Genomic DNA, 24,396 nt, shown 5'->3' on the forward strand with positions numbered 1-24,396 from the left:
AATTTAATAATGATGCACAATTGCTTTTTAAATGTTTCCACCTAAAGTGGATTTACAACAAATGTTATTTCGCTTTACGAGACAAACAAATTAATTTACAGTATATTAAAGTATATTCTAATTTATATGCAGAAATATTTAATCAGTTTAATCCAGTCAGATTGAAATTCAATTCCACATGTTAAATTTGATGTTAGTTATAATACAATGCTGTCAAAGTGTAAGCATGTGGCGACAGTGGGAAGGAATGACTTCTTTCCATCAAGGAAAACCTCCAGCTGAACCGGGTTCAATGTGAGTGGAAACAGACGGTGAGCACTGAGCGTGTTCACTGCACGATCATACGACCTTTTATTGTGTTTATTTGCTGATGCATTAAATTAATTTAAATTAAATTAGTAGTTGTTGCAATATGTGGAAAGCAGTATAAGCAAGAAAATTCGCACAAAACAAAGAATGGCTCTGATTCAAGCTGAGGTTCAAGTTCTTTGTCCAGAGTAAGAAGTTAAGTAAAGAGTTGTTCATAAGAATTGGATCGTTTGTAAATGTCAGTGACTTTGAAGAGGCAAAACAGCTTTCGCCGATTGAAGTCATCAGTTGCAGCAACATTGCCTCTCTGCAGCGTGAGAAACATGGCAGTGTATACTGTTGACTGGTCAAGAAATCAATTTATTTTTATCAGCACTGTGAAATTCAGAAGATGTGTTTATTCGTGCCATGTTTACCTTCGATTTTGAAATCAATAACATCCGCTTTTCAAAGTTGAAAAAAATACTGACATCCATTAAGTACTTTGAAAGACTCTGAGGTTATTCATTAAACTTGAAATGAAAAAAGCCGACTGCTGAGTGCTGATGTTGAGTCACTGATACATTTTTAAGTTTCTTCACAGTGTGAAAACAAACAGAATCGATGTGTGAGCTATGGTGTGCACCTCTGCAGTCTTGTTCAAAATAATGTACAACGCTATAAGAAAGTGAAGGTGGGAGTTCATTACTTATATAAAAGCCTGGATTATATTTAGGTATTTTATTTGGGTAGTTTTAACCAAATATTGGGCCAAAAGAAGACCAAAAGGAAAGTTAGCTTTAATGACTGCCATTTTCTCCTAAACAGACTTCACTGAACTTTTCCCACAAGATGAAATATGAAATGTAAAGATGGAAAAATGATGCTGTAAAATTATATTAATACCAAAGGGTTCAGTTTTCTACTTCAGTTCACACCAAAACTAGAGACAAATTTGTTCACGTAAAATATCGCTAACCTTTTATCTGCTAACTAGTTAGCACAAGCTAGTGGCAGTTGTGTTCTGCAGGCCTGTTTTTAGCTGACAGTTGCAGCGCCAGGTCTGGTCATCTGTTGCTGTGTCTCAGCTGTTTTAAGGTTTTTGTGTTCAGTCACTTACGCTGCTAGTTCAGTGATTCTAAGGAAAAACTAAACCTTCAACATTTTTTCACTTGGAATTGTCAGGATCTGTGTTTTCTGTGTTCATTTAGAGTTTTTTGTGTCCTTGAGTCTCTTCGTTGTCCTGTCCTCCCCTTGATTGTTCCCAGGTGTGTCTCGTTCTGTGATTACCCTCCCGTGTATTTAACTCCACCTGTGTTCCTTGTTCCTCGTCGGGTCCTCGTCAATTTTTCGTCAATGTTAGTTTCTGTTTCGTCTGTGTTTCCTTGTGCCTGCTGCTCGTTGTTGGATTTATTTATAATTAAAATCATCATATTCATGATACCTGGGTCCGCTGCATCTGCCTCACCACTCCACCACACCACCTCATGACAGAAGGACCCGACCAGACCGATGGTGAGACAGCAGCTCATGGCCCAGCACGACCCGGAGGTATGGTTCCAGCAGCAGTTGGAGTTGGCTCAGCGGGATCTCTACAGGGACGTTGAGATCCTGCCATCTCCGCTGCTGCTGGAAGAGATGGGACTGGTGTCGGACTACACCCTGGCGATTAGCCAACGCCAGATCCTACCAGTCCCCACCCCAAAGCCCTCCGGATTCGGCCCCCGCCGTTACTCACGCCGGGGGAGACAGCGACGTGAGCCGCCGGTGAACCCGGCCCCTCGTCGCTCTCCGGAGCCGCCACCTCCACGGTCAGCCCGGAGACAGCGACGTGAGCCGCCGGCAGACCCGGCCCCTCGTCGCCTTCCGGAGCTGTCACCTCCGCAGCCGTTTCCAAGGCTTCGCTGCGGCTCGCCCCCGCGGCCGTTTCCAAGGCTTCGCTGCGGCTCGCCCCCGCGGCCGGTTCCAAGGCTTCGCTGCGGCTCGCCCCCGCAGCCGGCCCCGAGGCTCCGCTCCGGCTCGCCCCCGCAGCCGGCCCCGAGGCTCCGCTCCGGCTCACCTCCAGCCGGCGCACCCGAGGCCGAATCAGCCGGCGTTCCAGCCGGCGCACCCGAGGCCGAATCAGCCGGCGTTCCAGCCGGCGCACCCGAGGCCGAATCAGCCGGCGTTCCAGCCGGCGCACCCGAGGCCGAATCAGCCGGCGTTCCAGCCGGCGCACCCGAGGCCGAATCAGCCGGCGTTCCAGCCGGCGCACCCGAGGCCGAATCAGCCGGCGTTCCAGCCGGCGCACCTTCCGAGACTCCCAGTGTTCCTTCCGAGACTCCCAGTGTTCCTTCCGAGACTCCCAGTGTTCCTTCCGAGACTCCCAGTGTTCCTTCCGAGACTCCCAGCATTCTTTCCGAGACCCAGACTCCCAGCGTTCCTTCCGAGACGACTCAGACTCCCAGCGTTCCTTCCGAGACGACTGAGACTCCCTGTGTTCCTTCCGAGACCCCCTGCGTTCCTCCTGAGACCCTGACTTTCTGCGTTCCTCCTGAGACCCTGACCTTCTGCGTTCCTCCTGAGACCCTGACCTCCTGCGTTCCTCCTGAGACCCTGACCTCCTGCGTTCCTCCTGAGACCCTGACCTCCTGCGTTCCTCCTGAGACCCTGACCTCCAGCGTTCCACCCGAGACCGAGACTCCCTGCGTTCCACCCGAGACCGAGACTCCCTGCGTTCCACCCGAGACCGAGACTCCCTGCGTTCCACCCGAGACCGAGACTCCCGGCGTTCCACCCGAGACCGAGACTCCCGGCGTTCCACCCGAGACCGAGACTCCCGGCGTTCCACCCGAGACCGAGACTCCCTGCGTTCCACCCGAGACCGAGACCCCCAGCGTTCCGACCGAGACCCCCTGTGCTCCACCAGAGACCCTGCCTCGGGGGGCTCGTCGTCTGTGGGCGGCCCCCGGGACTCATCGCCACCTCCAGCGCCACGGACGGCCGCCGGACCGCCTCCGTGGTTCCCGCCTCCAGCGCCGCGGACGGCCGCCGGACCGCCTCCGTGGTTCCCGCCTCCAGCGCCGCGGACGGCCGCCGGACCGCCTCCGTGGTTCCCGCCTCCAGCGCCGCGGACGACCGCCGGACCACCTCCGTGGTTCCTGCCTCCTTTGCCTCCGCCCACCCTGTGGGTAGTTTTTTGTTTGTTTATGGACTCTTGGCCCTTCTTGTGTTTCCGCCCACGATGGTGGGTAGTTTTTTGTTTTTCTGGACTCTGGCCCCCCGTCCAGCGCCCCTCCGCCCACCCTTGTTGTGTTTTTGTTTTTTCTGGACTCTGGCCCCCCATCCGGCGCCCCTCCGCCCACCCTTGTTGTGGTTTTTTTTTTTTTTTTTGGGCGTCTGGTAGCCGCCCTTGAGGGGGGGGTACTGTCAGGATCTGTGTTTTCTGTGTTCATTTAGAGTTTTTTGTGTCCTTGAGTCTCTTCGTTGTCCTGTCCTCCCCTTGATTGTTCCCAGGTGTGTCTCGTTCTGTGATTACCCTCCCGTGTATTTAACTCCACCTGTGTTCCTTGTTCCTCGTCGGGTCCTCGTCAATTTTTCGTCAATGTTAGTTTCTGTTTCGTCTGTGTTTCCTTGTGCCTGCTGCTCGTTGTTGGATTTATTTATAATTAAAATCATCATATTCATGATACCTGGGTCCGCTGCATCTGCCTCACCACTCCACCACACCACCTCATGACAGGAATAGAACAGAATAACTCTTATTGGTCCCTGAGTGGGGAAATCCCTCATGCAAGCAGCAAAACTGTGTGGCAAATACAGGCACATACTATTTTCTTTTAGCAGACGCTAACTAAAACAGTTAAAAAAGCAAGAAATCTTTCTTTGCAAGAAATTAGGACACAAACAGAAAACAACTGCGGGGTGAGGAGTGAGTAGTAAAAAATTAAATTGAAGAAAAACATCCTCAATAGAATAAAATGTACTATATCTTTGCAAATTATATATTTTGAGCAGCAAATGTTAGCTTGTAAATATTAAGTTTTGTTCTATGTTCTTTGGTGTGTTGGCAAATTTGATATATTTGTTTTGATTTAACATATTATACAACGTGTTCCCAGTACATTTGCATGTATAGAAATGACAGCTTTTACAAGGGTTTTCAGTCTTATTCACTCTTTTAAGTGCACCTCTATTCTCTTAAACAGATTGTATGCTCTGTCTTTGCCTCAAATGTTTTGTTTTTTAAATGAACAGAAATCTGATCTACTTCAAAACGCCTTGTAACAATAATGGGGCAAAACAAAACAAGCTTATTAAGTTTTTCATTAATGCAACAAAAAGAAGAGGAAAGGGGAAAGAAAGAGGTTAGATAACTTAAATTAAAGAAACTGCAAACTTGGCTCTCTAAATGCTCTCCCTTTCATTTGCCTGATTCATTCAAGAGCCAACACACAAAAGCACACACACCCACATGCCCTGCTGACTGAAAGGCAGCAAGGATAAGTGGTAGCTCGCTGAAGAGAGGATAGCGAGAGCAGGTCGCCATGGCAACACGGGGGGGGGGTTTGTTGCTTTCACTGGCAAAAGAGAATCAGCTTTGACTGTCCCCGCTTCTCCCCCTCGTCCCCATCTCTCTCTCTCTCTTCCTTCTTCTTCTTCTTCTTCTTCTCCTTCCCCCCGTCTCACCTTTTCTCCCTCTCTGTGTGTTTTCTTTTCATCTGACGTCAGCTTCCTGGGACATCTGCACAGTACGTGAACATTCAAGTCACGTCTGTTGTTTCAATCTCTTCATGTCAGCACAACAAGTGATGTTCAGCGTGTGAACAGAGGCGTTGATTTGAGTCTCATATTTACAGATTATGAGTAATTGTTGCATTCTGTTGTCGCAGTGTTAAAGCCACAAATTGTTTTTTTTGTTTTTTTTATTTCCCATGCATGCAAAACTAGCGTTATCTCACTAAAGAGTACTTTGGAGGACCGGCTTGCACATGAACACCTACACACATGTCTCAGTGTCCATGAGGGATACGTGTTGATGTGTGGCAGAGCATGTCTCCCCTCCTGTCAGGGCATTTGGATTCTGTTCACAGGTGGGTGCACCCCCACACCCCACCTCCACGCCAGACCTGAGAAGACTGAACAACCCAAGGACAACCCTCCTCCCACCACATCACACCCACCTATAACGGCATGCGTGGACGGGGGAGTCTGTGTACGTGAGACTGTGCATCAGTAAAATAAAGGGGGGGTATAGGGGGAGGATGATGGAGCATTTGCTGCCATGGTGACAAGCTCAGCGGTATCTAATAGCAACAGGCTGTTGAGAAGCCTGACTTATCTGGGTGAGTGGGAAGGTGGAGGGGAGGGAGGCGGATGAAGGCGGACAGAGAGGAGAGGGACGGAGATGGAAAACAGAACCGAACCTCGGCTCAGGCTTTTTCTTCACCCACAACATCCACATTCAGATTAAAAAACAACATTTCACTTTTGTGCATTTCTGTTTCCTTCAGAAAAAATACGCATCTGTCACAATTCAAGAGACTAAAATGATTTTAGTGGCTTTTTCTACATTCTGAGAAACTTAAAAACAACAAAATTAATCTGGATTCGTTTGATTTATAACATACAGTTCAAACAGGGGTCTATGTCTCACTGCCTGCTGCTTCCCTGCACATGGAGAGAAAGAAAGAAGAAGAATCTGATTTGAGGTTCAATAGGTTCACTGTAATTTCATTTTGGGAACAAAAGACAAAAAAAAAGGAGCAAGATTTAATTTTTTTTCTTTCTTTTATATAAAGAGAGCTGTTCTGCATGCAGCTCACACAGATATTCTGACCATTTCACAGAGTTAATATAAAATCTTTTGGTTTGGGCTTAATGGAAATCTGTTGTTAAGGAATATCTTATATAAAATATAATTGGACTCCACGTGACTTTTCAGCTCTATCTGGTGGTCAGATGTGGTGATGCAGCCATAAAAACATATTTTACTACTCATAGAAAATGGTTTGTATCTTTATAGCACTCCTCAACAGATGACAAATTTTGTAAAAGTACATTTTGAAGAAATAAAATCTTCTAGTATTTACGAATTGTTTTGTAAAGAATTATTTATTGCTGTTAAATGATCAAACCCTGCCTGTAATTGCTGACCAGGTCTTTTGCTTGCTACCAAGGTCTCCTTGCCTTCACCCTAATTGTTAGCTTCCCCCACATCTTCTCAAATGAGACTACCATGGTTGACCAAACATTACATTCACTTTCTTCCATGGTCTTTTTAGTTCCTAGTGCTAAATCAGAAAGCCTGCAGATTTAGCTAAAGAATAGAGATGGGAGTAACTCTGGTTACAAAAGGACACATGGATAGAGATTTTACTTGGGCATGAGCTTCAAAGTGTTTCTTTTGTGCCTGAGTAAAATCCCTTATCAGTATTTAGCAAAACATTGCATCCATATAAAAACAAAGTTCTTAAAGATCCACTGTGCACTGGTTGTGTGATTTGGAAAGCCGTTTACCCCTAAAAATGGAGAACAGCAGTTCAAAACAATCAATAAATGTTACGTGTTCAAGTTAGGAAGCCATAAGTGAGCCACAATTTTAACTCTAAGTGGCAATGCAGTTTTACTAAAAGATGTTCTTGTGGTGGTAGAAGAATACAGTAGGAAACTACTTTTTGTTCTTCTTGTGTATATTTCTTTTTATGTGCCATCTAATTTCTGTAGACGTTGGAGCACATTGATAATTAAGCCAAATAAATAGGATAAATGTGTGTATTTAAAATATTATTAATATATACTGTATATAACATAAAAAAAACTTTATGTCTATCATACAATCTCACATGTAGAGTTTCATTTATGTTGTAGCCATGGTGTGACTTTCAATGTCAAACATGAACATCAATCTTGTATTTCCCTTTTCTTCACAGACCAACACATGATGCAATCGCTGATGTCCACAGCTGATTCAGACCTTAGTGGACAGGATCCTAAAGCTCATTGAGACACATTAAATCTTTCTGGGAAACAAAACAACATAAAATGTGGAACAAACACAGGGAATTGTTTTATATCAGAGTTTGATAAAGGCATCTGATGTTGGCTTTTTATTGACATCTTAAACATTAATGGTACAAATGAAACACTCATTTACAAAAATCGGTAGATTAATTGAAATTTCAAAATAACATGCACAGTCAATCACATGTAAACAACAAAGTTATTAGATAACAAACATATTAGTGTAATACATAAAAAACTCCAAAGAATTACGTATATAAACAGAAGGTGACATTGGATCATATAGTAAACTTGTCTCATATCTGATGCAGCTAAACTTGCGTTTAACCTGGGAAGGATGTTGTTGTTATTAGGAAACCTAGTAGGGCAGAGTGTGTGTTTGTGAGTAGAGCAGCCAGCAGTGAGGTGTATTCTCACTCTGGTAATTAGGTGGCAGATACAAAGGCCTTAAAAAAGACCCTGCAGCTCTCAGGAAAATGGTTATCTGACCGCTCTGAAGAGGTTAAGAAAGAAAACAAAAACAAATATCAACCCCTTCTTTTTCTCCTCTGCAGAGCTAGATGGAATAATAAAACCAAATTGTATGTCAGATGAGAACCAAGGAGGGTCACCTAAGTCGCTATAAATGGATTTAAGCCTCAGTCCTAAAAAATAACTCTTTTCCACACTTTTGCATATTATTCACAAACTTTTACAGGGATTTTATTTGAGACGCCAGGACAAAGTAGTGTATAATTCCTCACGCCCACTATGGAGTGAAAATAGTGTGGTCAAGTATGTTTGACTTACCTACTTTTTTTTTTGTCTGCAAAACTTTGGTTGTTATTTAGGCTTCATGTACATTTATCCACATGACAATACAATGTTGCTGATCAAGATCATCACAAAGAGACAATGGCAAATTATCACCTTAAGTAAAATAAAATAAACAAAACATACATTCAAAATAATCAGATTTTTTTTTTTACAATGCTACAAGTAAGTTTAAGTTTAGATTACAAACACTATTTGGTCCCACAATGCATTTAAATAAAAGTAAACATGTTAAAACATTTTTTTGATCTATTTTAAAACATTTCTATAGATTGCGAAAGATGCCACAAATACTCAGATGAACAGATAAACAGAACAGCAGACACATCAAAGCTGGTAGTCGGAGTTGTCGTCAGCCTCATTGGGATTGTTTGCTCTGTGGACACCTTGATCTTTTGGGTGGCTCTCTTTTCGGTGCCTTTCCAGGTAGGGACGCCAGTCCTCCGATGGGGCACACACCGATGTCAGTCGCTGCAGATATCAACATATTTGAAATTATGAAAATGCAGAAAAATAGTACACATACGACTTCAAATTATGACACGCTTACTTACATTTAAGAGGCTTCCTTTAGCTTTTGTCAGATGATAGACGGCACCAATAGGGAGCCACATCAAGACAAAAACAAGCATGCACCATCCCAGAGACAACCCCCAGGATGGGAAGTGTATATCTCCATATGTGGGGGGTGCAAAGGTCCATAGAGACCATACCAAGATAACCTAAACAACAATGAAGTAGGACTTTATAGAGAAAGAAAATGCTGGGATCTTCTGTATCTTTATCTGCATCTTCAGATAAATGTTGATCAAAATTACAGTGGCTGTGAAAAATTGACATCCAAATATTAGGTGCACAAAAGTTGACCTAAGTCTAGGTTTTTCATTATTTATCCATTTAAACTGTTCTTTTATACGTTGTTACACTTAAACATGATAATTAGAAGAAGCAGAAACAATGTATAAGTTCTATTTTTGTTTTTTTACCAGTAAGATGAAGGGGGTGAAAAAGAGCCAACATGCCTTCCACCACAGCCAGAAGCGGGGGGATTTTTTTCCAATCATCATTTCGATGTCGTCTATGAAACGGTTCACTCCTGTTGAATGTAAAAAAACAAAACAAAACAAAAAAAACACACCCAGACTGGGGTTTGAGGGAGTCTCTCGCTTTCATAAATGTGTGCACAGATCTTTGGAGGTCACGTTTACCGTATAAATAGGAAACACCAACGATCTCTAAGAGAACCAAAAACAGCACAACCCAGGTGGCAACAAACGAGTCGATGAGTGTCACCCAGTAGATTCCAGCCTTTAATTTAAAGGAACAGATAGAACGCATTGCCAGGTTTTAAAATAGACAACAGAAAGCTTCAGTGAGACAAACTTACTCTTGTGACGCACGGCAGGCCCAGAAGGTAGAGGAATGAACATGTTGCTATTGTCAGTAAGGGTCGCCTGGATTTTAAGACTTTGGGATAAGCATCCTGCAGGGAGGTTAATATCACCTCTATGGACAAAAGGAAAGGCTTTAGAAAATGAAAATCCAACAGGTTAAGTCTGAGTTAAAGGTCTAACCTATTTCTGCAAACAGAGAGTCCAGACCGACAATCAAAGTCATGAAGAAGAACAAAACGGACCACAGAGGTGAGATGGGAAGCTTAGTGAGAGCTCCTGGATAGGCAATGAATGCCAAGCCAAATCCTGCAGAATAACACAATGGCATCAATGCTGATAGTCTCATACACAAGACCTCAGGGTTGGCCAATCACTTTGAATGTCTGACCTTCCTTTACCACTTCCGTAACTGGTAATTTATAGACGTGAGCCATATGACCCATTATGGAGAAGATTGCAAAGCCAGCAAAGATACTAGTTGCTTTAAAGACAAGAAAACACGTCACAAATTGGAGCCATTTAAAAATGTCTTTACCAAATAGTGCCTCAATCTGGGCTCCTACCAGCATTAGTAATAGACACAACTAATGTGTCTGTGAACACATTGTTGTGGAACTCATTATAGGAAGAGAGGGCCATGAGTCCTCCCAAGCCAATAGAGAGGGAATAGAAGATTTGGGTTGCTGCATCTTTCCACACCTACAACACATACACACACAATGCAGCTGAAAAGTATAAGCTAGTGTTACATGCTGAGACAGACATTGGATGATTGGACACCCACCTGGGCATCAGACAGCTTTGTCAAATTGGACTGTGAGCCAATGTAGAACTCAATCCCCTCACTAGCTCCCTCTAGTGTCACACCTCTGATCAGCAGGATAAAAATCACCACATAAGGAAATGTGGCCGTGAAATACACAACCTTTAGAGAAAGAAGATGAGTTTGAAATCAGAGGCTAAATATAGTCTTAAAATGTACATGAAATGTCTTCACACATGCTTGATGCCAGACATTGGACAACAGAGAAACAACAGAAAGGATGAAAACATAAACTGAAGGTATGTTGCTCAGAATTAACTTGAAATCTCTTTGTTTATTAATTCCATCCATCCATGTTGCAGAGGTCTGTAAGGGAAACCCAGACATCTCTCTCCCTGCATCAATCTCTAGCTCATTCCTGGGGTCAGATGATACGTTTAGTAAGACGTGTCAGATTTACCCAGGATTCATTGTTATCAGACGCCTGATTCACCATAACTGATTCCTGTCAACACATTGGGGCAGCAGCTGTAGTTTATTCTCCCTCTTGAGATGTATGAACTCTGCACCCTTTATCTAAGGTTGAGTCCATACCCTCTGTTGTTAAGGGATATACAGTATAACCAAATGTTAACTGGGTGGTGTGGAAATATTTGGCAGCACAGTGAAGCAGTGCTTAGTACTTTTGCCTTGCAACAAGTAGGTGGTGGGTTTTAATCTCAGTCTGCAGTCTTTCTGCATTGAGTTTTTATGTTCTACAGTGATCAAAGTTGGATTGAAGTCAGTGTCTTCAGTCAGAAGCTTCTTCCGCGTTGCTGCACTACAGACGGCTACAGGAGATCTTACCTGCCCACAGTCAGTAGCATCTACAACAACTTTTTGAATGTAACTGTATAAAACTAGTTGCAACATTTATTTTTCTTCTGGAATTAATAAGGTGTTTTTTAAATTAATTGGATTAAATAATACATTCAAACTTCTTTGAAAATCATTAAAGTTGTATGGAAAGTTACATTAGGTAGTTATTCCACCCTAGACAAAGATAAGTTCAAATTAATCATTAAAAAAAATAAAATTAACATGAAATTTGCTCCCTTGAGTGAACCTAAACTTCTTTGGATAACTGCATTCTGCATTGTGCAAGAGTTCTTCTTTAGTCAAATATTACAGAACTTTTGATTTTCCACTTCAAATTATGGACAAGCTTCTCCATTTGCTGTAGATATGAGGACATACTTTTCCTGATGACTTGATGCCTTTGATCAGAGATGCACCTGCAAGGAGGGTGCTCAACAACAGGCAAAGAGCAAGGTGCCAAACTACTGGTCCTGTTTCCTCCAGGCCACTGGATCTCTGCAGAGCCACATTGCTAAACATGACAAGAGAGACAACTTTAGCATGCTAGCATATGTTCAGGTCTACATTGCTGTAGACCTGAACGCAGTAGGGTCAATTTTAGTATGCTCATTAGAAATGTGTAGCTCTTACTCCCAGTAGTACTCGCTTGGGCTCTGGATATCCATCTTGATTTTGTCGGATTGATTACAAGTCTGGACCATTTCCGTCAAAGTACCATTGATATTACAATACACTAAAAAAAGATAAACAGTTAGTGAATGGATCAAACGTGTTTTGAGTGGATTGTGTCATCTGTCACAATGCAACCGTTTGACATCTTATAATGTTCCTAAAGGGTTTAAAATCTCAGAGAAATGGCACCTCCTTCCAAACCGCAGATGCAACTATGACATTTTAAATAAGCACCTAAAGGCTTTTCACTGCAGGTAGTGACAGTGGTATTTGGGCAGTTGGTCCATGGAAGAGGGCTCTGCATGGACGCAAACATGTAGTACAGGCTGTAGCCAATGATGACGTTGTAGTAAATAGCTATTAAGAGAGTCACAATCACCATCCCTATGCCGACACCTGGAAAGACAGGCGAGAATATAAACTATAAAATGATGAAAGCCCTTAAAACATAAACATTTCATTAGTTTTATCAGTGTACAGTATTTCAAAAGCAAAGATTCAAACCCAGGACCTTATTGCTACGTGGCTGAAGTACTAAGCTGTGCAGCCCATCAAAGTGTTTCATTACATATCAGTATTTACATGTATAATTGACTTGTTTTCACAGACTGCAGCAAATTTTTGAATGGTGAATGACTTGTCTAATGGCTGATAAAATATGTATATTTTACTTAAATTGTACTTGTTACAGTGCTCTTCATGTTCTTTCACCAGCTAAAGGAGAATTTGCATGATCAAAGTCTTAAAGAAGCCAGCGTACAACCAGAGCTGGGCTGAAGTTAATTGTTGCTTAATAGAGCTGTTCACTAACAGCGGGTCTCTTCAAATATGAGACAGCATTCATTTATGGATACAGCGTTGACCATTATCCACATCTATCTTTCATCTCCCTGAAATGAATGATACATGCTTTTTTTCTAATCTCACCCTGCAGGATCGGCACTGCTCTCCAAACATTGATCGGACCCTGACTGCAGAACTGACCGAAGGAACTTTCAAGGAAGAAAAGGGGAAGACCAGTCACCAGAAGCATTGTGAAGTATGGGATGAGAAAGGCCCCTATATGACAATGGCACAGAATAAAAAAAATGATAGCATAATTAATAACAAGACTGAAAAGGAGCCCTGGTGGATTGGATAATTTATCTGAGAATACTAATGTACCCCCTCCATTCTTGTAGGTCAGGTAGGGAAACCTCCAGATATTTCCCAGTCCAACAGCATAGCCGATCATGGAGAGGACATAGTCACGCTTGTTCGACCAGTTTTCACGGGCAATATGTCCGCTCCCTTCACTGGATTGTATTCAGATACATCAGAGTAAAAAGGGCTGAATTCAAATGCAGATTATGCTGTATAATTGCACATAACAAATGAAATTTGATAAAGAGGGTCTATGCAAAATTCACATGTTTTATAGTTCCAGTTGGGTCTCAATTAGGCGTCGGTACTTATTGTATTGTTTACCATGTATCGTGATAAAGTACTTATCATGATAAAAATTTTGATTTATTGTTGTGATCATAAATTCCAATTAAGTATGATTGGAATTTCCTATCAATCCTATCTGTGTCAGGATTGTGAGTTTTAATATTTTCTCCAGTCAATGAGTATCAATAAAAATCAATAAATTTGAAAATATGATTAGATGCAATTACTGTGTGCAGATTAGCGATATACATTACACTTCTTTATGTGACTGGTGTCCTAAAAAACTGTACATGTGAATGTTTTTCAAGAGCAGCATTTATGTTTGTGGGGCTACGATTGCTGTGACATGCAGTCAGATCCATACAGTTACCTAATAAAGATAGAATAAGTAGCTGTTATTGCTATTGTCACAGCCCAAGCTCTTAAAAATAAAAAAAAAGAAACTGCTATTTTTGGCAATAAGTTATTTTTGGTGTCTGAAAAGCCGTTCAAAAACCTCTTTAACCTTGTTAAGAACAACCAGCAGCTTCCTATGTCCTGAGTAAACAGCCAGAGATCCCGTTTCCCAAGCACTGCAGTCTGTCTCACAGTCCTTGTTCATCCTGCAGCAAACCTTCGCCAATAGTCAGAGTAAAGGAGACCCATTCCGCTCTGTGTCCACATTGTGAATAAACAAATAAATCACACATTTGGAGGCCATCATCACTTGTTGCTGCGGCCACGCTAACTCTTCCAACTCCCAAGTCGGTGGTGTGTCTGAGTGAGATGGTTGCGGGGCTTAGTGAGAAAAACCTGAAGGTTTGAAACAAATTGAATAATTCAACTGCTGGGACCGTTAGAGGAAAGGGGCCGCTCTGAGACGGTTTTAGGCAAAAAATAATGCGAAACTAAAGAAATGTCAAAATACAAAATAAAGATAGGACCATACATAACTTACTTAGACAGTTTATCAGCAAAATAAAAGCTGATTTGGGTCTGATTACAAAACGATCTGTGTTATCTGCCGTTGATTGTAGCTTAAAATCAACGGCACTGCGCCGTTACCTAGCAACTCCCAGCCCCTTACCTAACCAAGCGGAGCTCCAGCACTATTTATCAATTGGTTTTGCCGCTGTATGCAAAGCACAGTGGGTGGTAAGAAAGGCAAGTGTTTTGTTATTGACTTACCTTTCAGAAACTACTTGCATCACTTCAAAATGTATGGTTATATAGTAGCGCGTCTAGTCATAGCCATCCTCAAGTACGAATGTGAACGTTGAATTGGGGGCGTGGCCAGCTACCGCTTATTTTGATTTAAAGTGACAGGCGGCCCTCAAGCATAAAATCATCCTGAAAGGATCTCAAAATATAGAGAAATCTATCTATCTATCTATCTATCTATCTATCTATCTATCTATCTATCTATCTATCTATCTATCTATCTATCTATCTATCTATCTATCTATCTATCTCTCTCTCTCTCTATATATATATATATACTGTATGGGTGTGTGTGTGTGTGTGGGGGTGTGTGTGTGTGTGTAATCCTGCTGAATATATAGCAGGAGAGATTTACAATAAAAACATTGACGTACAGTACAGACCAAAAGTTTGGACACAACTGTGTGTCCAAACTTTTGGTCTGTACTGTATATAATATCACCACCAGCCATACTGGAAGTACTGACATCAAGCATGTCTAAAATGCATTTGTGAAGTGAACAACACTTGAAAAAGTGATCAGCAAGTTTTAAAGTTAGGTGTTTAAGGTGTTAATAGTAGTGAACTTCAGTCATAATACCTGCATTTTTCCCACTGTATTAGTTTTTTCCCCCCCTTTTCTTCTTTGTGTTTTACACTTTACTTAAATCCTGTATATGATCAATGAGCATGAAATTTGAATGCTTATAATGTTTTTGCAGTCTTAAGATTTTGAGCAGGACTTTATATTATGTATCAGAGATAGCAGAGGAAAACAGAGTAAAACAGAGAGAACTATAGGAGAAGACGCATAAAGAAAAATTGAAATTAAAGGCAAATAAAAGGCTATAAATGATCCTCACAACAAAAAAGGATCATAGTCACAGACATATCATATAATACACATTATATTAAAGCTCCTAAACTGATTTTGAGTACAACATGTAATCATGATCAAGTGACTGTTATGTATATCAATATTTTCTGACCTTTGATGCAGCGTAATACTGAAGAAACATCTCTTAAATTTCACATTTGTACAACAATCACAGCGGTGTGTGTGATAATATCACAATATGTCTCTGAGCCTGCACTGATTTGGGTTTGGCAATTCTCGAACAGTGGTCTAATGCACATGGTTAGATCTGGATGCTGGAAGCCCAACGCAGACAGAGAGCAGACTCTGACGGGATGTCCTCCTGACTGATCTCGTTCCCATCCAGTCGCAGCGTCTGCAGTCTGGAGAAATTTGTCACGTCCACAACGGAGCAGAAACTTCCCAGGGAGAACTCTGCAATGACAGGACAGTGACTTGTAAAATATCCCTGTGAGTGGAGTAATTTCCTCACAATATGCCTGAAAGGCCACTTACCTTTGATCTGATTGGCTTGCAGGTAGAGATGCTGCAGCGTGGTGCTGACAGTAGGGATTCTCTCCAGTTTGTTGTAGCTCAGGTCCAGCTCCACCAGTCCGGTTACATTGAAGGTGTTGGATGGGATGCCTTTGTCTTTCAGCAGATTGTGAGACATCCTTATATACTGCAGCTGAGCTAATCCCCCCAGGAAATCCTCGGGCAGAGAGTCAATGGAGTTAAACTCCATGTAGAACTGGTGCAAATGTTCAGGAAGAGCATCTGGGACCTGAAGCAGAAAAGAGAAGATTTATTTGCACAACGTCATTCGGGCACAATTCAAAGTCCTTTGTAGGAGAAAACGAAAAACAGTTAAAAAATGTACATTACAGACTAACATGAATAGTAACATATGCCAAGTAAAAATAGTAAAAATGTAAATTATAAAAAACCCTAACCCAGGAAGAATGTGGATGTGGGAAAGCCGCTCTTTTGGTCAGCTTTATGGGAGCTAGCTTAGTGTGCTAATTGTTGTAAAATGTTTAGGTTAACAAACTGTAACAAAGATTTCATTTAATTACAAATTCATAAACATTATAAGACTTAGGAAAATAAGTTTAGATAGCTAATTCTATTTTGAATTAATTGAAATGAACTATTCAAAATAGCAGAGATAACTTTTATTTTGAAACAGGAAATGGAAGTGAGAGATGTTTTGTTTTGAGCTTGATTTGTCTTGGCAGTTTGTGTTATTTTCTGTTATTGGTCCTGTGATCGCTCCTCTGCAGTGTCTGATTTAACTGCTCCCTTTGCTTTACTTATTAATTAGTCTGAAATAATGAACATCATCTCTGTAATCATTTTGATACTATAATCTCAAGAATTTTTGTTTTCTACCTTAAAATGAAAGAAAAACTGTCCTTTCACTGATCCCACCCACATACAAATTGTGTAACTGGAAGGGACTTTGGTAATCTTTTACCACAGACATATGAAGATGTATGTTATCAAAATAGAAATGCTAGGAGATATTGTAGTACTCTGATAAAAATTGAGCAAGGGAAGCATGTAGACACTGAATAAAAGAGGTCCAGAAATCTCGTCCTGAAGAACCCCACACTTGATCTTTTTTTGTTCAGATTCATGCTTGAAAAAAAACAACAAAATTTTATTTATTTTTACTCAAACATTTAGCTGTCTAAATACCTTTATTAGCTTGTTGTTGCTGATGTCAAGTAGTGTGAGGGATTTTAGAGCCTTCAGTGATGTAGTCATGTCTGTAACAGCATTGTCATGAAGATGCAGGATAGTGAGGTTATCCATTCCTTCAAGGTCTGTTGGGATTACCTAGACAAGAGTGAAATTATCAAAGCCAATTTGTTTGTCATGATATACAACCAAAGCACGCAAAAGTGAACAACAAAATGAATGTTTAGGAAATTAAGTTAAGGTGAAGCAATGCCTTTTCAATCCTGTTGTGGTCAATCCTTAAGTCCCGCAGCGAGCGAGGAAGGTTTGGTGGAACGCTGGTCAAGTTATTGTGGTGTAGAAACAAACGCTCCAGTCCTACCAGCTTTAAAAATACCTAAAATGAAAAAGCATGTTTGCAATAATGGCATGTAAAATTAACAGCTGTACCTGCTATTTTCCTTCACATGTTTTTTGTATTTGTTATGTTGTTAAAGGGCTATTTGGTTGAGTCAAGCAGTCACTGCTCATCTTATTAGAGAGAGGAGAACTTGGTCTTTCCAATCTGAGATCCTGCCAGCAGAGACCACTTCAGGAGGCTGTCAAGTAACCTGATGCAATTTAGTTTTTTCTTAGCAGTCGAAGAAACGTGCGTCTTCAAACAACAAGTAATAATTGTACATCTTTGGTAGCTGCTGAGCATCTAATTAGTCATATAGCACAAAAAAATGAGTATTTTGAATATTTGTTTTACTGTTCAACTGGCTGTTGCAAAATATAAACTAAATAAAGTGTCTTGCAAAAGTATTCACACCCCTTGAATTTAGCAGATTTTGTCTCATTGTTTAATTTACTTTATTGCGATTCTATGTGATGGACTGAGATGCATGTTTTACAATTATAAATCAGAAATGCGTGACATGCATTCATATTCAACTCTCAAGTGAATCTAAAGGTCCAAGTGTTTTGGGATGTGATCCCATTAGCTTTGCTCATCTATTGTTATGCTTGCATATTGATCATTGCAAAATAAATCAACCTTAGTCCCTCTGAAGAGAAAGTGCCTGAACATAATCTCCTTTGGTCTTGGTGTATATAATCAATAGGAATTAGTTGTTGACCTTGACTGGGTCAAAATCTAAAACATTTCTTTGTAGTTCTGGCAGCATGTTTAAGGCTACGGTTCAGCTGAAAGGTGAACCTATGTGATGAAGAAAAGCACTCCCCCCACGGCAGGATGTTCGTTTACTGTGTTCCCTGTGGCTTGTAAACCTGAAGCCTGAAAGCTACAGAATGGACTTTATGTGGTTTCCTTCACTAATAGCGTTTTTTATGACAAAATAGTTCAAACTCACAAAGATCATGTACAATATATGAGCAGCAATCTTAAAGTCTTATTACAGATTCTCAGTTGAATTTAACTCTGGACCTTCTTCCTTGTCCATTCATTAATATCACTACAGTATGTCAGAGAAAAAAGGGAATGAATTATAATGCACAGAACACTTTTTTTTTTACGTATTTATTTGTTAAAATACTAAAATCCAATCAGAACTTATTTTAGTCAATCCATTCTCTCTTCCTTTGAGAGAACAAATTGATTCAATGTTTGATAGGACAAAGAATCACTTAACTTCTCTAATATAGACAAGACCAAAAGTCAAACGACAGGCCGGCAGACATCTGCGGGCCATCTGTCTGCCTCTCAGACCGGCATCATTGCATTTAGCCTCGCACAAGCACACATCTGTGCGTAGTTTTGTGATCGCATTACGTTACCTCCTTTCCAATAGCATCAGACGTCAACTGATTGTGATGCAACATGAGCCACACTAGATTTGTTGCGTTGACCAGAGCTGAGTCAGGCACAGCTGAGATGGCGTTGTTTTGGAGGTACAGGTACTTGATGCGGGAGGGAATGGATGGAATAGCAGTCAGGCCCCGTCCATCACAGTACATGGCTATGGGGAATGTTGGCGGGCAGTCGCACTCATCAGGACACGCCCCTCCCACTGTGTCTGCCCGCAGGAAGCCAACCTGTTGTGTTTGGCTGTGGCGGTGAAACAGCCAGGCTAGAGGGTCCCATCCATGAGAGAGACAGAGTGGAAGCAGGGCAGACAGGAGGATTACAGTCTCCAGACGCATTTTCACAAAGCACAAAAGCCTTCACAGTTGCCTGAGACAGAAATGGAGAGAAAGTATTCAGAGAAAGTTCCTTCATGCTGCACTAATTGATGGAGATTTTATTAAAAAAGAGATTGATAATGATAAAAATATCAAAAAAGAAAGAAAGAAAAAGAAAGCCACTGGCATACGCGGTTGAAACAATGTTTTCAGGATGTAAAGAAATTAAACCAAAGATTTTTCCAACTTTAATGTGTCACATATCAGTGTCATTCAACTAAAAAGTGTTTGAGGGAAAGTTTAAAAACTAAGAAAGGTGAAACAACCCTGGTCATATAAGCTGGCACAGTCTCAAACTAAAACTTTGCAGAACAGCATCTTGAGTCCACTCCTGTTGTCAATTACACTGAATTTGACCAACATAAGATAAAGTGTACATATCCCTGAACATTATTTTATTTTATTTCTCATTTTTGTTCATTTGTATCTGCTAGCTAAATCCTGCAGAGAGGTTACAAAGTATTTAGAAGATCTTATTCTACAAAGGAATCAATCAGGATCAGAGAAAAAAAGAGAAAAGAAGCAGAAACAGGACAGAAAGGGAGCAAAGCAGCAGCAGCACTGAAGGAGCTGCAGGCATTTCTGGTCATTGCTGGTTGTGTTCCACATGTGAAACATATTGCTGGCAGAATCATGCTTTAGGGTTCCATTTTTTTATTAGATAAAATAAATGTCAAGGTGGATGAAGTAATGAATAGTTCTAAATATTGTTTGGCACAATTCGTTCATTTCATTCGTACAGCTCTGATTCAAAACTTTCAGAAGAAAATAAGAAGGAATTTTAATTTTCACCATCACTGAAAGTCCAAGCACACATCAAAAATTAGAATAAGACTAGCCTCACTCCAAGAAAATTCAAGTGCAGGAATGGCCTATTCAAAGTGACAGAAAATATGTGGGGTCATCTGAAGAGAGACCATCACAACTTCATTGCTGTTGAGAATGTTTGACAGACTAAAATAGATAGATCAAAAGATTTATTCACAAAGTGTTAGCCAAAGGATGCACACACTGATGTAACTTCTGGCTTTAAAAAATCCCCAAAACAATCTTCTTCTTCATGGTATATATTTTTAAGTTACACTGTACAGAATAATTAATTAAAAGTAAGAGAAGTTTTGTCATGGCCGGATTTTGTATGTCACAAAAACCTGTGATTTTTACAGGCATGTTTATAGTTTTTGATATTTTTCAAGAATATTTTTCTGCTGAAAGGCTTCTATGGCTCTCCTGCTGGGGTTGAATTATCAATCAGAGCCTTTGCCTTTGTTTTTAGACATGTGTGTCCACAGGGAGGCACATTTTTGGAGGACTAGGATCCTATGAGGAAAATATGTAAAAGTTCCACGTTCTGTTTTTTGAAAGTTATGTGGTTTTTGTATGTATTTCGTACAAAGCTTGAATTGAAAGTTGGTTAAAATCAAATCTTTTAAATGGAGCTTGTGTTTGTTCCTTCGTCTAAAATATTTTTGTATTCATATGGTCACATTTTACAAATATTATCTAGTACACTTAAGCTGCTAACTGTCTAAGTGTGTTTATGTTTGACTGTGTGTGTTTTGTGCATTTATTTCATAAATTTTTAAAAAGTACCTTGATTAACTCAGCACAAAAGTCTCTGAGATCAGTATCCTGTGGTACAAGAACGCTCAGTGTCAGAAAGCAGAATGCACAAAGAACAGATCAAACTACATGTACACACCCCCCCCCCCCACACACACACATATATACAGTAAGTACCCCTAAACACACATACTTAATAAACATTTTTAGCCAGTTTGGTAAACCAGATAAAGACAAATGATTCTGCCTCTAAGTCTTTGAAAGACCACATTCTTAATGTGCATGTGCATCATTTTCTTCTAACTCTGCTTAAAAGTTTGATACAGACACAAAGAGAAAAGTCAAAGTGGAGGACAAAAGAAAAAGTACACGGTCATCTAATACCCATCTAATTCAGGTGAACTGAGTCTGAAAGTCATTTCTTTAAGAAACAGAATAAAATAAAATCAAAAAGACAAGGCAGGATTTAAGAGACGCCTCATCTCTCAGTTGATTACTGCAGATGAAAACCAGCTCTTTATGAATTAGCTGGTTGGTGCTTATGTGCTATTTTCTGTGACAAAGCGTTATCATTGGTGTTATTTGCAGACTCAGTGAAAGAAACTGGAACACATTTAGCAAGAAAGTATGAAAAAATCCAATTAAAAGTTGTTGCTTCTTAGTTGTCTGTAATCTTGTAGCACAACACTGTTTTATCCCTTTATCTGCCTGAAGGATCAATGGGTCATGATTGAACATCTTAATAGAAAAGTTGAAAACCAAATTACATCAAAATGGAGCAAAAGCCCAAATTAAAAGCGTTCAAGTGTTCAAGACCTCCAGTGAGCCTGGAGAACCTGCTGATCAAAACCAACCAAGATCTAAAAGTTTGAATAAATTTTAGTTTGAAACTTCTTTCACTGAAACACAAAACACAATTCTACCATCATTACCTTCATTCTTCTCCTTAAAGCCACAGACACACACTCCTCACCTGATCAGGGAGACTGGTCCTCCTTGCCTCTGCTTTCTCTGTGTGCTCAGGAGCGGAGGGGCCCCTGAGAAACACTTTATTAAAAAAAAAAAGAAAAGAAAAACTTTCTCTCCTCCCTGCTCTCCTTTTCATTATTCCACGCCTCTGACTGTTCTCCATCTGCTGGTCACTTACTCCCCTTTATCCAATCGCCGGCACCCCACTTCTCTCAATTTAGAGAGAAGCAGAGGGTGTGAAGGATTGTTCCCATCTGTGTTCCCCTCACATTCCCCCTTTTTGTCGGCTGAATCCCACTGCTTTCAAACATTTTGTGGGACCTTGTCTCACTGGATTAGATGTTTTTGTTTTCTGAAATGAAAGGCTGGACAAAACCACACATCACTCATCTAACCCTATATCCTATTTATCTAACCAAACTTTTGGATGGTCAACAAAATGACTAGTGTCACAATTATGACAAACACTGCATGAAAAATGTGTGCAATATAATAAAACATGTGAAGACAATAAAAATTATACCAAGTACATTTTAATCAAACATGCTGAATATGATTCATTTCTTCATTAATATTCCCAGACATTGAACTACAATTTCAGTGCAAAAGTATTCATACCTCTTGAAAGATTTTATTTATTTGGTAACGTCAAAATTCAATGTATTGTTTATTTTCTGTGATTAACCAACACAGAGTAGTGCATGCATAATATGTGGTTTTAAAACTATTTTATAAATACAAATCAGAAAATACTGCACTGCATTTTTATCCAATGCTTTCTAGAAATTGTGCAATATGTGCAACATTTGCTTGCCCTGCAGATCCAGAATGAGATCGTTCCCATTCTTCTTCGCAAAATAGTTCAAGTTCAGCCAGGTTGGAGGGAAAACATCTGCAGTTTTTAATTGTTGCTACAGATTCTTAGATCTTCCATCCTCACAGCATTCCTACAGTAAAATATGATGCAAACATTATGTTTTATTGTAGAGTTTATTGTACATTGAAACATGGTGGAAGAACTGCCTTTTAATGAAGAAAGAAGTGTGAAAGAGAGGTATAAGTTTGCCGTTTCTTGGTTTTACTCATGACCAATGAGCCAAAAATGTATTGTGTTTGCTTATGCAAAATATGCAGAAAAAAAAAAAAATCAGCGTTGTTTTTTTACTTCATTTTTTGGAATTGGTTTCTCCTGCATGCAAACATAAAATGAAATGTTTTTCAGCCGCATGCAGTTTTTGAGCAGCGTATGAGACTGCTTCAATTAAAATATTCCAAATCTATTTTTGTGTAGTGATATTACACAAAAATAATATCACTTTATTATTTTTGAAATTAATTTTACTAACCTTTACCATGTAAATTAAACATAGAAAGGGTAAAGTCTGAGTTTTATGGTAACCCTAACACTGATATCTGTAGAAATAGAAGAATCACTCCAGCCTTATCATATGAAAGACTGCGTAGGTTAAACCACAAAAGGTTATGCCAAATTACTTTGTAAATAGTGCTGCAGCAAGTAAAAATACAGACATCAGAATGTTTCCATTAATAAAGAACTGCAATTTTAGTAGAAGTAAAACACGGATTCTGTTGTAAAGAAATTAGTGAGCGAATCAATAATATTTAAGTAGGTGATTCTGTAAAGACAAACACTAGATGAAAAGATAAATCCCTTTTTTTATATTATTATTTTTATATTATTGCAGTTAATACTTTGCTCTCTTCAGTGGTCATCTTTGCTCTTTTACCTACATTTGTGCAAACTGTCAGCACCTCATGTGAAAAATGTCAGCTAAACTGTAAAAAAGACCCATATATTTTGAGTTTTGATGTGGGATGGATCCAGCTTTCTTTGACTCTCTGCAACACTTTCACATCTTGTAGAGAGGTAAATGAAAACAGCTGTCAGCCCATCCTCTTATGGTGTCTGTCTGGTTTTGATGTGGGCCTCTTCCTGCCACAGAATCCTTCAAACTGGTGCCCCATCTGGACCGAAGTTTCGATGCATAGTTTTGTCTTTCATTTCTCAAAAAAAGTAGTAAATTTCAGCTTGTTTTGTCAGGTCTGACATATGTTTTCACGTGTTTTATTCTCGGAGGAAACATTTTACATGTATGATTATCATAAAGGAAGAGAGGTCTTGCTTCTGAAAATTGACATATTTACACTTAATGACGGAGCGACTAGTCAGATGAGAGAAATTCGGATGATCTGAAAACAGAAAAACCACAATCTATGAAAGATAGTATTACTTGAATGAAATTTAAGTCAGCCATAGAGATAAATAAAGGCGCAAAGTTTTTCTTGCTACTTTTATGGAGGAAAAACAATGGGCAACCATACAGTATTCTAGATGATATACTGTATCTCAAAGTTGTTCTATGGATTTTGAGGTCAAGACTCATCCATGTCTCCATGGAGCTTGCTTTGTGGACATGTAGAAACAGGAAGGAGCAATTCACAATAAAACTGGGTGCATGAAATCGTCCATTAAGTTATATATGTTCAAGCATGAAGTGGGGACGTATTATGCAAAATTCACTACGGGAATGTTTTTTGTGCATGATCTTGGGTTTCAGCTGCTTTTAGAAATAGTCCAAGTGCTTAAAAACTCCACTTAGCTGTTTTCTGACAACATGTTAATGTTTTTTGGTGTCTGGAAAGCTTCTGAATATTATGTCACAAATCAGCAGGTGCTGCGCCTCTCCTAGCAATTTAAGAAGATTTTAGACATGTTTGGT

At 40.1% G+C, this 24,396-nt stretch overlaps 2 protein-coding genes across 3 annotated transcripts; both read right to left on the minus strand.

Annotated features, from left to right (window-relative positions):
* Positions 1-7,348: 7,348 nt before the first annotated feature.
* On the minus strand, positions 7,349-14,408 carry slc6a14 (solute carrier family 6 member 14). The gene is made up of 14 exons (XM_032549432.1): positions 14,389-14,408; positions 12,718-13,085; positions 12,025-12,186; positions 11,749-11,851; positions 11,497-11,629; positions 10,282-10,422; positions 10,061-10,196; positions 9,886-9,978; positions 9,678-9,803; positions 9,491-9,609; positions 9,312-9,411; positions 9,090-9,199; positions 8,658-8,825; positions 7,349-8,574 (listed from the first exon to the last, which is right to left on the minus strand). Exons 1-14 carry the CDS (start codon positions 14,406-14,408, stop codon positions 8,431-8,433), a joined length of 1,923 nt encoding a protein of 640 aa, XP_032405323.1. The 3' UTR covers positions 7,349-8,430.
* Positions 14,409-15,031: 623 nt separating this feature from the next.
* fmoda (fibromodulin a) lies at positions 15,032-21,769 on the minus strand. Of its 2 annotated transcripts, XM_032548417.1 has the most exons (7): positions 21,660-21,769; positions 20,717-20,755; positions 18,719-19,115; positions 17,214-17,336; positions 16,958-17,098; positions 15,773-16,040; positions 15,032-15,691 (listed from the first exon to the last, which is right to left on the minus strand). In XM_032548417.1, the coding sequence occupies exons 3-7, from the start codon at positions 19,082-19,084 to the stop codon at positions 15,540-15,542; spliced, it is 1,050 nt and encodes a 349-aa protein (XP_032404308.1). In that variant the 5' UTR covers positions 19,085-19,115; positions 20,717-20,755; positions 21,660-21,769; the 3' UTR covers positions 15,032-15,539. The 2 variants fall into 2 exon arrangements, with proteins under 2 accessions (XP_032404308.1, XP_032404307.1); XM_032548416.1 differs by lacking the exon at positions 20,717-20,755 and having other exon boundaries at positions 21,660-21,765.
* Positions 21,770-24,396: the final 2,627 nt, after the last annotated feature.

The sequence above is a fragment of the Xiphophorus hellerii genome, chromosome 20, assembly GCF_003331165.1.
Source record: "Xiphophorus hellerii strain 12219 chromosome 20, Xiphophorus_hellerii-4.1, whole genome shotgun sequence".
Lineage (NCBI taxonomy): Eukaryota > Metazoa > Chordata > Actinopteri > Cyprinodontiformes > Poeciliidae > Xiphophorus > Xiphophorus hellerii.